The sequence below is a fragment of the Sceloporus occidentalis genome, unplaced genomic scaffold (genome assembly GCF_023333645.1).
Source record: "Sceloporus occidentalis isolate IW3139 unplaced genomic scaffold, rSceOcc1.0.p SCAF_5, whole genome shotgun sequence".
Taxonomy (NCBI): Eukaryota; Metazoa; Chordata; class Lepidosauria; order Squamata; family Phrynosomatidae; genus Sceloporus; species Sceloporus occidentalis.
This window is the reverse complement of record NW_028316985.1, coordinates 17,459,348-17,472,963: the sequence shown is the minus strand read 5'-3', so window position 1 is coordinate 17,472,963 and position 13,616 is coordinate 17,459,348. Positions and strand designations below refer to the sequence as shown.

At 42.3% G+C, this 13,616-nt stretch overlaps 1 protein-coding gene across 3 annotated transcripts in view; it reads right to left on the bottom strand.

Moving 5' to 3' along the window:
* Positions 1-13,616, bottom strand: part of MICAL3 (microtubule associated monooxygenase, calponin and LIM domain containing 3) — a 235,761-nt gene that overhangs the window by 68,560 nt on the left and 153,585 nt on the right. For 2 of the 3 annotated variants that reach the window (XM_089527729.1, XM_089527730.1), the window contains exons 17-19: positions 11,988-12,174; positions 10,011-10,099; positions 7,835-7,922 (exon numbers count right to left, since the gene is read on the bottom strand). In XM_089527729.1, coding sequence (XP_089383855.1) covers positions 7,835-7,922; positions 10,011-10,099; positions 11,988-12,174 — 364 coding nt within the window. Of the gene's footprint in view, positions 1-7,834; positions 7,923-10,010; positions 10,100-11,987; positions 12,175-13,250; positions 13,359-13,616 lie in introns of all 3 variants that reach the window. The other variant, XM_089527728.1, reaches the window with a different exon arrangement.

The following is a 13,616-nucleotide window of genomic DNA, read 5'->3' as shown; positions in this document are numbered from 1 at the left end:
CCTGGAATCCTCCACCTCTTCAGGCTGGAAATGTAGGAGACAAAGAACAGAAGGAGTAGAAAAGAAAAACTCAGGAGCCTGAATAGTGTTTGGAATTTATTCCCTTTTTTTAAATGTGAGAGGCAACATTTGCATAAATACGTATTGCTTTCAGAAAAATAAGTTCCAAAATTACAGAATGTACACACACATATAAACCTCTGCATCACCACAATAAGTGCAAAAACAACAACAAACCCACAAGCCAGTAAAGTGCAACATCTCAAGGTGGATATAGTGAGGCTTTTCTGAGCATATTCCCCATTCTTCCCTGAGCCACAGCCTAAATCTCAAGAAGCTTGTCTTTTCACATATTTGGCATTTCAAAATTGGAGATGCTGAACAAAAGCACCTAAAATTAACTGCTGGAAGAGAAAAAGACATACTTAATTTGAGATTCAAGGTATTTAACTTTGAAACAAAAAAGACAATGTACTGTATACAGTTTAGGAAAATGCTCAGAATAACTCACATCATCCTTCAGGAAATGAATTTACATATAAATAACAAAGCAAATCACTATAGTCTATATGGTCAGAAAAGGGAGGGGAGGGAAAGAAAGGCGATCCATATTTTTCCTTCAGAAAAGGGGTTCTCACTAGGATTTTATGGTGGGTCTCTGATAATCTTAGGAATTTGTATATCCACTTACCCATCTATGGATTTCTGTAGAAATTCTAAATCATTTTTCATGTTGTAAAAATGCAGAAAACTGCATTTTCTCTTGCGATCTGTTTCATCCCTTGAGCAGAAGACATGTGGCCCTCCAGATAGCCTGTGACTTGTCAGGACTTGCCAGCATAGCCAATGGTGAGGCTTTATGGTAACTGCAGGCCATATGGAGGACCATATATAACATTTCCATACATTGCACGCCTGTGCCTTTGCATTACATATTCTGAGTTCTTATTTGTAGTTACCGCTCCATGTGTCTTGTGATCTGATAGTTTCATCCCTCCACATCAATCCCACCATAAAAACCTAGCAAGAGCACTGAAGGGGAGCATGATGGGATCTAGGAACAGTCTCTCAAGACAGCTTCCAAGCTAAGCTCTGGAAGACTTTTCCTAACACAGAAAGGTCCTGTCCTCAATCACCCAGTGCACATACACAATATCCAGTTCTCCAGATACCAAGGAACTTCATTCTAACAGCTATTCTATGCGTTAAGGCAACTAAATGGAGATCTCTAAGAAATGCATTTGAATGAGTGTATTCCACACAGAGGTTTTAGTTATTGTAATCAGTATACTTTTATCACTTGGTATAGGTTAAAATGTGTAGCTTATGAGATACATACAGACAGTCCTCATTACTGGGTACATATACCGGGTAGGGCCTAATTTACAATGGCTATCAAACAGAAGCAGATTGGAAATCTCCAGATTGTTGTTTCAACACATAAAAGAACCCTTAACTTCTTTGAGATGACTAAAATGTTTGGGACTTTCATAAGGTTCTAAGAGTTCCTATCTGGGTTCAGGAAACATGTCCGGAAATATTATGAAAAATAATGCCTGCATGTTCAGAGTCTATAGAACAAGTTTTTAACTGCTCTAAAGACTGTTTGGCTTATAAGGATACACTTTAAGAACCCCAGTTTAACACTATTTTATAGATTTATAGATTGCCACTGTGGATATAAAGGAAACTTAATATTTCAAAACAAGAATGAACCTCAAATGTTGTCTTTATTGTGCAAGATAATTTATTGTGATGGTTAGGAATGGTAAATGGGTGGCCCTCCACTTGTTGTTGGACTGCAATGTCCAACATCCCTTATAACTGGCTAACATAGCTAAGCTCCAGTTCAACAATGACCACAGAGCCAACAATTCCTCACCTCTAATCTAGACCCTTGAAGGTTTTTTTTTTATCACAAGTAGAAATGTGCTCACCTTATAGTTAGTTTTGTGAAACAAGTTCTCTTTAAATACAGAAACTGGTACAAACTGAGTGCAGGACAAGTCAAAAATTACATGACCCAAGATCAACAGTGCAACTCACAGGTGGGCTTACTTCTGTGACTTAAGCTTATATCCAAGCCTAGCAACTGTGTTTTAACCATAACAACAGCCATTCAACTATCCATTAAGGATCAAGGAAAGGTAAAGGGCTGTGCCGAACTGCAACTGACACTGAACAATGCCAGCAAAACTACTGTGGAGGAAAACTGTGAGCTGCAGTCCAACATCAACTGGAGGGCTACATTTTGCCCTCTTCACTCTAGAGTAATGGAGACCATATTTATTTCCTTTTATAATCTATAGATTCAACAACACAGATATACACCAAATAATGCAGGGGTAGGCAACCTTTTTGAGCCGGGGGCCGGGTTGCTGTCCCTCAGGCGACTGGGGGGCCGAAGCCGGGGGGTGGAGCTTCGACCCTCCGGGGCGGGGCCACGTGCCAGGGGTGGAGCTTCCACCCTCCGGGGCGGGGCCACGTGCCGGGGGTGGAGCTTCCACCCTCTGGGGCGGGGCTGTGTGCTGGGGGGTGGAGCTTCCACCCTCCAGGGGCGGGACCGCATGCCGGGGGCGGAGCTTCCACCCTCCGGTAGCCAGGCCTCCCCATTTTTGCTGGCCCCTGACGGGGCCCCAGGCCCCGTCAGAGACAGGCAAAAAAGCTGGGGGGGGGGGGCCTGCCAGCGCTGGAGGACCCCCTGGAGGGCCCCAGAGATGGCAACGGGCCTCCCAGAGGCCCCCTGCCGCCCTCGGAGCCCTCCTGGAGGGCCCCAGCGACGGCACCGGGCCCCCCAGAGGCCGCCTGCCGCCCTGGGAGCCCTCCTGGAAGGCCCGAGAGATGGCAGCGGGCCCCCCAGAGGCCCCCTGCTGCCCTGGGAGCCCTCCTGCAGGGCCCCAGAGACGGAGGCGGGCCCCGCAGAGGCCCCCTGCCGCCCTGGGAGCCCTCCTGCAGGGCGCCAGGGACGGCAGCGAGCCTCCCAGAGGCCCCCTGCCGCCCTGGGAACCCGCCTGGAGGGTCCGAGACAGCAGCGAGCCTCCCAGAGGCCCCCTGCCGCCCTGGGAGCCCTCCTGCAGGACCCCAGGGACGGCAGCGGGCCCCGCAGAGGCCCCCTGCCGCCCTGGGAGCCCTCCTGCAGGGCCCCAGAGACAGCAGCGGGCCCCGCAGAGGCCCCTGCCGCCCTGGGAGCCCTCCTTCAGGGCCCCAGGGACGGCAGCGGGCCCCGCAGAGGCCCCCTGCCGCCCTGGGAGCCCGCCTGGAGCGTCCCAGAGACGGAAGCGGGCCTCCCAGAGGCCCCCTGCCGCCCTGGGAGCCCGCCTGGAGGGTCCCAGAGACGGAAGCTGGCCTCCCAGAGGCCCCCTGCCGCCCTGGGAGCCCTCCTGGAGGGTCCCAGAGACGGCAGCGGGCCTCCTAGAGGCCCGCTGCCATTGCTGCCGCTGCTGCGGCAGCCACTCTGCGCACCGCCATTTTGGGCGGCAAAATGGCGGCGCCCATAGCCCCAGAGGCCGCTATGGGCGCCGCCATTTTTTCGCTCAAAATGGCGACAAAGTCTCGCGCGACCTCGGGGAAGGTCGCGCGAGACTTCGCCGCCATTTTGCCGCCCAAAATGGCGGCGCCCAGAGCAGCGAAAAGCCGCGACGGGCGGCCGTGGCGGCGGCAACAGCAACCGGGGGCGGTAGCGAGGCCTTCGCAGGCCGCATCCGGCCCGTGGGCCGGAGGTTGCCGACCCCTGAAATAATGTGTTGAAGAATAAACAAAACTATATTGATCATGGCTTGTAAAGACTAAGGAAGATATACTATTTTTAAAAACGTGTATCTAAGAGATTCAATATACTATAAAAACAGTTTCACATTGGACATTTCAATAAATGGGTATAATTCATTCATTCCATATTGCAGCTGCCATGATACCACTATCACAATACAACAGAGAGCATAATCACATTTACCCCTCAGCTGAATTATGGCTCATAAATTAGTTTAATGTCTCCTTATTTTGTTGCACAACCATTTTTGCTTTATTATTATTATTATTATTATTATTGCTGAATCAACCTTCTTGCATGGATATAACACTGGGTTAGATCATAACCAGTTCTTTTCACTGATTCCCATTCCTTCCCCATAATTATTAATTGTTCTCTTATCCAATGCAGAAAACAATCTTTGTATTTTCAGAAAGGAGAAACTGCCAAAAGAGCACAGAAGTGAACAGAAAATCTTAGGACTTTCATCACTAACCAAAGAATTACTCTTTCATACCCTCATCCCATCTTTTAAATACACATATACACAATTAAATTCAACTTGCATTCATCAAGAACAGGCAGGCTTTCCTAACTGCTATTAGCAACCCAAACAATGTTCATTCAGACCTATGAAGGAATAACAGAATTACAACATTCTGTTTCATGTGATTTTCTAAAATGCATTGTAATACTGGCCATATTGGTCTCCCTAATGACTATAAGTGTGCTCCAAAATTGACTGTTAGCCCAAGAATGGGACAAGTAATCTTTCTAGTAATCTAAAAGTCTTGGTCTATGTATGTGCTGTATTTCAGCTATCTAACATGGAAGTAGCTTAATTTCTTTGGTGTACAATGTTAAAGATGAGATACACCACAAAGAATATAAGCTACTTAAACTTGCCTCACTCTGAGGGGAATAGCTGTATAAATAATCTTTTTTCAAGTATTTCTTGTTGTTATTGAGATTCCCTAGGCTATGTGTTTCATGGCTCTTGCCCATGGATGATTACCATAATTTCAATATCCCTGTATGTCAGTGAGAGAAATCTACATAACTCTTAAGGGCAAAGAGACTGTTCCAAGCCCATTAGACTCAAGTATTGGATAAAACATTCCAAAATATTTTACAGACATTTAGAACAAACAGCACTTGTTATTAAAAACATGTATAAAACCCAACACTTACTGTAAAACATTCCAAAAATACAAGAAGACATACAACTATTATAGGATACAACCACTGAAAAGCAAGGGACTCTTCTCCCCCCACATTTATTGGCAATAGCAGCAGTTGTGCCATACAGGCAAATACAGAGATTGCTTGACACAATACCCCCAGAAAACAGTACAAGGAAAGGCTTAATACAGAATCTGCTACAAGCATGCCAGATTTCAAGCACAGAAAGCAGCAGTCACAGCTTGCATCACCCTTTGACCAGCAGAAAGGGCTGCACCTTATACAGACAGTTTGCAAAAAGTTTTTTTCCAGGTAGCAGCAACAGCATCAAAAGCTACTCACTTAAAGCACCCACATGTGCCATACACACTCCCTCACAAATCAGAAGCACCTATGGGGAGGAAGTGTGGCCTGCTCTACTGGCCAAGATACATAGTTAAGTGAGTTGTGCCTTTTATAATAGAATATATAGTTCTACAGGCAATCATGGAACACCTACGCTACAGGAGGCACACATGCCAGATATGATAAAAAGTGCTTACAGTTCCCTGACTATTAACCTAATGCCTGAAAACAGAGGAATTTGCTCTTCTGCTATCCATCTTGGTTAACAAGCAGGGAAGGGAGAGGGTATAAAATTTCATAGTAGCTGAGCAAACACTGATTGTATATTTGATTTAAACATGCAAACAGATTAAGCACTGCACCACTGACATGCCTTGCCCCATTGCTATGATCCAGGAGTCAGCTGGGAACAGGCAACTGACCATGAACATGGCTCTGTGGGAGGTAAAGATTTCCATTTGCTCTAAGATTGCACTTTTGTGCCTTTTCCAGTCCAATCCAACTGTTTTATTAGAAACATGTTTTCTCTTTTAAAATCACAAGAATTTTGCAGATTATAAAACACAACTTTCTGCATGAACGCCATCATACATAATGCACAATTAACCATCAATGTGGAGTTCCCCATTGCTGGCAGTTCAAAGTTTGTATGAAGATTTGGCAACTTTTACAAGACAGGTCTTAGTGTGAAAATGATTAAGCTGGGTTTGAAAACTCCCAGGATGTTTTTTTTATAAATACTTTAAATTGGTATCTAGAAACGCAAACATGTTCTCATTTCTGAACATGTGAAAGGTTGACTTCTAAGTGTTCTAACACTGTCTTTAGCTATCCTACATATTCCATACTATAAAGGCTGGGATTATTCCAACTTCAATTATTGCTATCATCTAGTTTGTAGAGAAATTTTGATTGCCATCTATATAAACACATACAAGCACAGGCAAACACATATATGCACAGAAGCAAAAATATATTTTTTATTTCTGATCTCAAATATATAGAGATGTTTCTAACAGCTTTCCTAGTGAACAACACACATTAAATTCCTGCATCCTTTCATTCACTACTGAACCTGTAAATTCAAGCTATTTTTTATGAACCTGTAAATTCAAGTGAGTTTTGTAGACAGCAGAGAGTATTAAAATGAGATGCTCACTCCCTGTCCTGACCAGCAAGGAGCAGGAATTACAAGGTAGAGAAATAAAGGTCAGGATTAATGTCATGCTAAGTTGTAGAAAACAAAAAACACTTTATTTTGACAGCCAAATATGGACTCTTCTGCAATAGTAATGAGAAGCTGTATTTTTATATTTGAAAAGCTTGCTCATTATAAAGTATTTGAGAGAATGATAAAATTTAAATCTTTGAGATAGGTAGGCAAAAGATGTCTTTCAAATGCAGACTATCACTGTGTGCAATCGTTTGAGGAGGGAAACCCCCAATGGGGAAAAAAATCTCTCTAATCTTTCAATCATACTTTCTCAAGATGCTTTAAAAGGATTTTTAAAAAATCTTTTAACTATCCAGTAGAAAGGCAGATTCCTTCACAGAAGTATAGCTATTGAGCTTTTTAAAGAATTTTAAAATAATTTGGTTTACCATATTCCAAGATTAGAACTCATTCTAATTTCTCAGATTCTAGACAAGGATAGATGTTGAGAGGCAAAGAGAAAATGTGGACCAAAGGAGAAAGTCTGTAGTATAAAGAAGCCTATCTCCCATGTAGAAAGGAATCAAATTTAAGATGAAGCAGAATGCCCCCAAACAACATTTAGTCTGGCTTGAGAGCCCTGTTCCAAAGCTGCTAACAGGAAAAGCATGTACTTATTAGATAGGGGATACTGTAATTTTCCAACACCAAGATAATGCAGGATTAAAGACAGCTGTAGGCTTTAAAGCATACCAAGAAATCCACTGCGCAATCCCAGTTTGAAAAAGTCATGTTAGTTTTGATGTTTTGTTATGTACATAAGCATGTTACTGAGAATTAGGTGATACTGTATTTGGAGTTCATGTGATCACAGAAATCCAGTTAACATGCTCTTCCAAACAAAGATAATGCTATATCTAATTCACACATCAGTACACTCTTCTGCAGATAACATTTTGATTAGATGGACCTATCCCAGAGCAATCCTGAACTGAGTCTTATATTTATCTGAACTTGAACAATATTCAAAACAATACTCTTATCAAAATCATTTTGAAGGATCCATGTTTCCCAAAATACAAAACAATTTTTGTCCTCCTCACATGTCAGCCTCAAACTCCTTCTGGACAAATTATACAATCTTATAAACTCATTATTGCTGTGTTAATATCCTAGTGCTGATAAGAACTCCCCCAATATCTGCACAAGAATCTCCGACTGGACATAGAGAAAGGGGACCCCAAAAGCCATCAACTGGCACATAAAAAAGGAGTCCAAAGGGTTTTGAGCTATGTGTTGCCCAACTGAGGAAACAGTGCCTTGCAGGAGCTGGTTTGCCACCCTAATTCTGTCAAAGAGGTGGAGCGAGTACTGCATCACCCTGCCAAACAAGGAAGCAGAGCTACCTGGGGTCCTCTCTGATGACGAAGAGATGGAGTTTGCACGTCCTGCACCATCAGCCGCCATGTTGTCTTGCTGGATCCCTTTGTTGTCCTGTGGGAAAAGATATGGAAACACACAATTTAATGTGTATATAATATAAAAAGAGGCACTACTCAGTGACCAGTTAGTTGTTCCTTCATAGAAAACCAGACACTAGGCATGCTTATGGCTAGTTCATTAACTTACTGTATATAATCATATATAAGTCTAGAAATTTAGGTATAAAAATTGACTCCAAAAACCTGAGTCGACTCATCCAGGGTCAATGTAAGTACTGTATTTATATATATGGTAAAAGGCAAGAGTTTAATCTGCCCTAGAAGCACTGGCCTCCTTCTACTCTCTCATCCATCCAGCCTTTAGTATATTCACTTATAGTTACACCTGCTGGAATTTTGTCAGTTCTTTGGCATTGTTTTCCTTTACTTTGTCCTTTACATCCTTCATTATATGTGTCCAAGGCGCCTTACAGACGGGCCTAAGCGGCGCCGTCGTTGCGCCAGGAATATGCGCAAGGGGCGGCGCTTCCGGACACGCCTTGCCCCTCGCGCGTATTCCGTATGGCAAGATGGCGGCGCCCTATACAGACGGGCGCGGCCATCTTGATGTAACAGACGCGCAGCGTCCGGACGTCTAAACCCGGAAGAGCCGTTGCGAGTGCGCACTTTGGCACTTGCGGCGGCTCTTCCGGGTTGCCGGAAGGAGTGCGATTTCTGCACTCCTTTTTTGCAGCGCGGAGGAGTCGCGCGGTTTGGCTGCTGCGGCTCCTCCGCGCTGCAACTGGCAGCGGCCCAAGACCGCCCCTTTTGGGCGGTCTGTAACGGGCCTAAGTTTTATCCTCGTCTTATCCACGGGTCATATCAAAATTCATAATTTTGGGCCCCAAAACTTGCCCTTGTGGTCGACTTATAGTCAAGTATATACAGTATGGTAGTACTTCTAGTAGGACATTTGGTATTATATGCTCCCTTTCCCTACAGCACTGCTCTGAAGAATCTAGTCTCATCTGTCTTGTTACTCTGGGCTCCCAGCAACTGCAACATCTGGGTAGGGAAACCTCCTTTCAACCTGTTGAGGATGACACTGTGTTCAAGATAACCTGTCAGGGGTTACATACCAGTGGTAGGCAGGTCTTAAGCGAGCGGTGGATAGAGACCTAGTCAAAAGCAGGGCCCTCTCACCCCGCCCCCAAACTCTAACCCTTCCCCCCTTTCAACTTCAGGCCACTGGAACACATTGCTTTAAGAAATGAATGGACCATTTGCAGAGGGCATCTGAAATTAAGCCTCAAGTTACCGACACCTGATCATTGGTGTGGGGAGTTGACACGTTACATCACTATGCCCCTAAGCCTTCCTCAGTCATCATCTTCTTAAAATAAAATCTTACTAGTTTTAGTTTACTGACAGCCATCTTGGATGCATATTTTCAGGCAGTTACGCAGAGTGTAAATATTAAAATACAATAAATCATTTAAATATGCAGTATAAAACTAAGCAGCAAGATCACGTACTTCACATTTAATATTTCTTTAAAACATGGGTGTGTAAAACCATAGATTCTGCTACTTGAAGACCTATGAAGCATTATGCTGGGAGATTATATAAAACCAACTACAGAAATGAAATAAATGTTTGTTACTTTTCTAAAATTGGTCCTTTCCCAGTTCATTGGAAATTCAATGTATTTTCTGAGGATAGAATCTCCTTTTTAAAATTATGGCCACGTTTTAATAATTAGCCAGTATGCCTTGAGTTTGAAATCATACCCGAAACAGTGTCCTAGTAAAAATGTATCTCCCCAAAATACTGTGAATAGAAGGAAATGATGTGAAGGAGTGTATTTTATTATTTTTCATAACAGATTGGAAATATTGATTACATGCTATGTATTTTTACCTGTTTTTATATACCTATTTCCAGAACTCTTCCTTGATACTACTGTTTTGAATTCATAAATTTCCCCATTAATTTTTTGGATTCAGAGGCCTACAGCTAACAAGTCAGGCAAGATAACTTGTGATTCATATGTGATGCAGGGAGATTCTGAATCTCCTGCAAGAACAGCTTTCCCCTTCGAAACAACTATGAACCACTTTCTAAGGCAGTCTTACTGAATCAAGGCAGAGAAACAACTTACCTTTCCCGACAGAGGGCCCACTGCTGGTCTCTTCCTCTGTGCATAACCTGAAAGTCTGTAACAGTAGTGAGGCTTGCAATAGAATTTTCCTGCAAAGAGAACAAGAGAGAGAACAAAAATGAGACAGATGGAAGCTGCAGTCTGATTACATTGTGCAATGTTAGTTTCCCGGAACCTTCTCTACCCTACCACATCCAACATACATGGAGACAACTGCGGCTACAAGTTTAATTCAGGTTAATTTCTTTCTTTTTCTGAAAACAATGGATTTTCCATAGGGTGTCTTCACAGTCATTAAATCAACAGCCAATCAGTCACCAGAGTGGCCCCGGGAAACTTGTATGGTATCATACACTAACAAAGCAGTACTGTTTAAGGAACAAAGGCAGTATCACATGAAAATCTGGCAAAAGTACTGCTGGAAGAAGCAAGAATCAATGAAAAGAAGAAAGGGATGGGTATTAACTCCATCCTGACTAATGTTTTGTAAGGAGCTCAAGAGATTTTTGCTGAGAAGCATGATAAAAATGTTTCAAATAAATAAATCATGACAGCCCAGGAGACATCAAAGTTCAAATCATTAAAGTTGTCCTGAATAATTTTCTAACACAGCAAGACATAGGCACTGAGCATCTAGTTGAGCTCTATCTTTCATTGTGTTGCTGAAGGTTCTCAACAAAAAGGATGAGACTAAGCTGAATCCCACAATGAAGATCCTGGAGAAATGAGAAGCTATGAATTCACTTTATTCTTGGATAGCCATATTAAAACATATGGAACCTCAGCTCCTACAAAATTTGATGGCCATGTTCCCAAGACCTTGCAGGTTAGCCATATTAACATCAAAATCACTTTTTATTATTGTTAGGAGGCTTAAGGTTATTATTTTGTCCACTGAAGTTCAATATACTTACAGTGCTTATATCCAATATTTGCCTATCTGTTTTTTCAAAAGCTAGGGCAGTGTTGTTGTTGTTGTGTCTACAAGTTGTTTCTGACTTACGGTGACTCTGACATGAACCTATCCTGGGGATTTCTGGGACGGAGAGTGTGTAACTCATCCAAGGTCACCCACTAGGTTTCCATGGCTGAGCAGGAAATTGACCCTGGTCTCCAGAGTTGTAGTCCAATGCTCAAACCACTACACCATGTTGATATTTTACGGCATTGCTATCTCAACTAAATTCATTCAGCAGTAATTGCTTCTTTTTTTAAAAAAAAAAGTCATATAAACTGTATTGAGTCCAAACTTAATTATGTTTAGAGTAGACCCAATGAAACTCTCTGAATAAATTAGATTAATTTAAGTGCTTTTACTGTATTCATGACTGCAATCTAATCCTTATGCATCATTCAGACCCAAAGCATCTCTCTTTCTCTCTCTCTCTTGGCACTTGGACAACTGATAAAAAAAATAAAATAGAAGTTCTTAAAATGAAAAACTAAAAAGTACATTCAACTCCAGTTCAACCAGCTTCAGAGGGTGATCAGAATGTATATTTCTTGGAACGGCCTGCCGGACGAGATCCGTCAAATTGCTAGCTTAAACAGCTTTAAAAAAGCTGTCAAGACGGATCTCTTCAGGCCTTTCCTGAATAAAAGTGCCCGGCCACAGAATGACTGCCCCTCACATCATGTATTAGCCCACCACTCTGTCCTTGTTATATGTACTTTTTTAAATTCTGTTTTAATAGATATTTTAATTGTAACATGTTTAATCCTGTTTTAAGGGGGGAATTTGGGGTAGAATGTTGTTAATGTGGATTTTAATGTGTTGTGAGCCGCTTTGCTTGTCTCGTCACAGAAAAGTGGGATAAAAATAAAAGGTTTATTATTTATTATTATTATTAGATGAACTGATTGCTAAGCAATGAACTGACTGTGTAGATATCCTACAGTTTATTTCAATGTCTGCTTATTTCTAATGATTTAAACTAATTTCGAGTCCTTATACACTCAAGGATAAATTTCACTCACCATCCACCAAATCATAGGCGTAAGATGATAAACGCAGAGTGGTGGCACAGTATTCACATTTGAAGCAGCTGCGGTGGAAAAATTTGCCTTCAGCACTCAACCTTTCCATCACATAAACACGCTTGTGGCAGAAGAAACAGACATCACTGCCTCCCAAATTTGGAGGGAACTCCTTTTTCAATGAACCCTAAAACAGAAAGAGCAAGGAAAAACCAAGAGTTATCAGCTTGCCTTTGCTTCTGCATTAGAATAATTCTGGTATCCTTCACAGGTGAACAGAGGAAGCTTCCAAGTAAAAATACCAAGCAGGTACCTAGGGGCAATTCAAAGGCCTTAGCATGGACACCACAGAAAGCATGACTTCCAGTCACCTGAAAATGAAGTTTGGTGGTACACAGTGAACTAAAGAATCTGTAAATAGTACAGTTTGTTCACACAGCGTTGTCACTTTTCTATACCACCCATCTCTAAAACAGGAATGATGACAGATTACTTACCTTATAGGGTCATGGTTGTGAGACCAAAAATGGGCTAATAATTTGCTAACAAATAATACACAATTCAAGAGAAAACTGGAAAATAAAACAAAACACAGTGGGTCCTCCACGTTCGCTGGAGTTAGAGGCACAGGATTCTCATGAAAGTGGAAAAAAAACATTTTTTTTAACCTGAGGTTAACCACCTACCTAGGAATTACGTGGTCCTCCAGTGCAATTTTCTGTAGTCAACATCCACCAAAATCTGACCAGAGAATCATGTTGGAAGGCCTACAAATGTCTAGAGCAATGTTTTCTCTAGGAATTGCTAGCGCTTCAATCACAACTCTACGGTCAACTACCAACAGAATTGCGCTGGAAGACCTAGAGCTTCCTAGAGAGAACACGTTACTCAAATCTGTGAACAAGCAAATCCACAAAAGTCAAAGCCACAAATGTGAAGGGCTGACTGTAATGGATCATAATAAAGTTCTTCTCTTATCTGGGGGAGAAAATTGCCACTGACATTAAGGCTTGAACAGTGGATGGTCAAATAGCATCTCCATACAAGAACTACAAAGATGCCATCTACCTCTGAGTGACCAAGATTTCCTTAACTAATCAACTGGAGGACCCACAAAGTCAGGTGAAGGAAGAAGTAAGGAAATGCTCATTTCCTTTCACTAAACACTGAGGAAACACTAGACTCAATAGTACAACGTCTAAGGAAGAACCTTCTAATTTCTAATCACAATGACACAACACCTTCTGTACTTCATTGTCTTACCAGTTCCTTCTTGTCTAGAAGGGTTTTAGGCTGGTCCTTCCTTTGAAGCTGATTGGCTATCTGCTCAGCCAATGAGCTCACGCCTCCTGTATACATCTTTATATACTTCTATCGGATGAAGGTAAAGGGTAGGGGACATTAGACGAAGAAGAAAAAAACGAAGGAAAAGAGAAACAATAAATGCATAAGGAAAACTAAAGATGAAAAATAGTGGGGAAAGGTGGTGAAGGGCAGTCAAACCATGCCAAGACAGCGGTAAATGCAAGCATGTGTGGCACAGCATCTGCCATGTAGGTGATGTCAACAATGACTGGTGTGGTCAGCATTTAATGTAGTTATTAATGGCTTGCCACACAAAGACCTGGT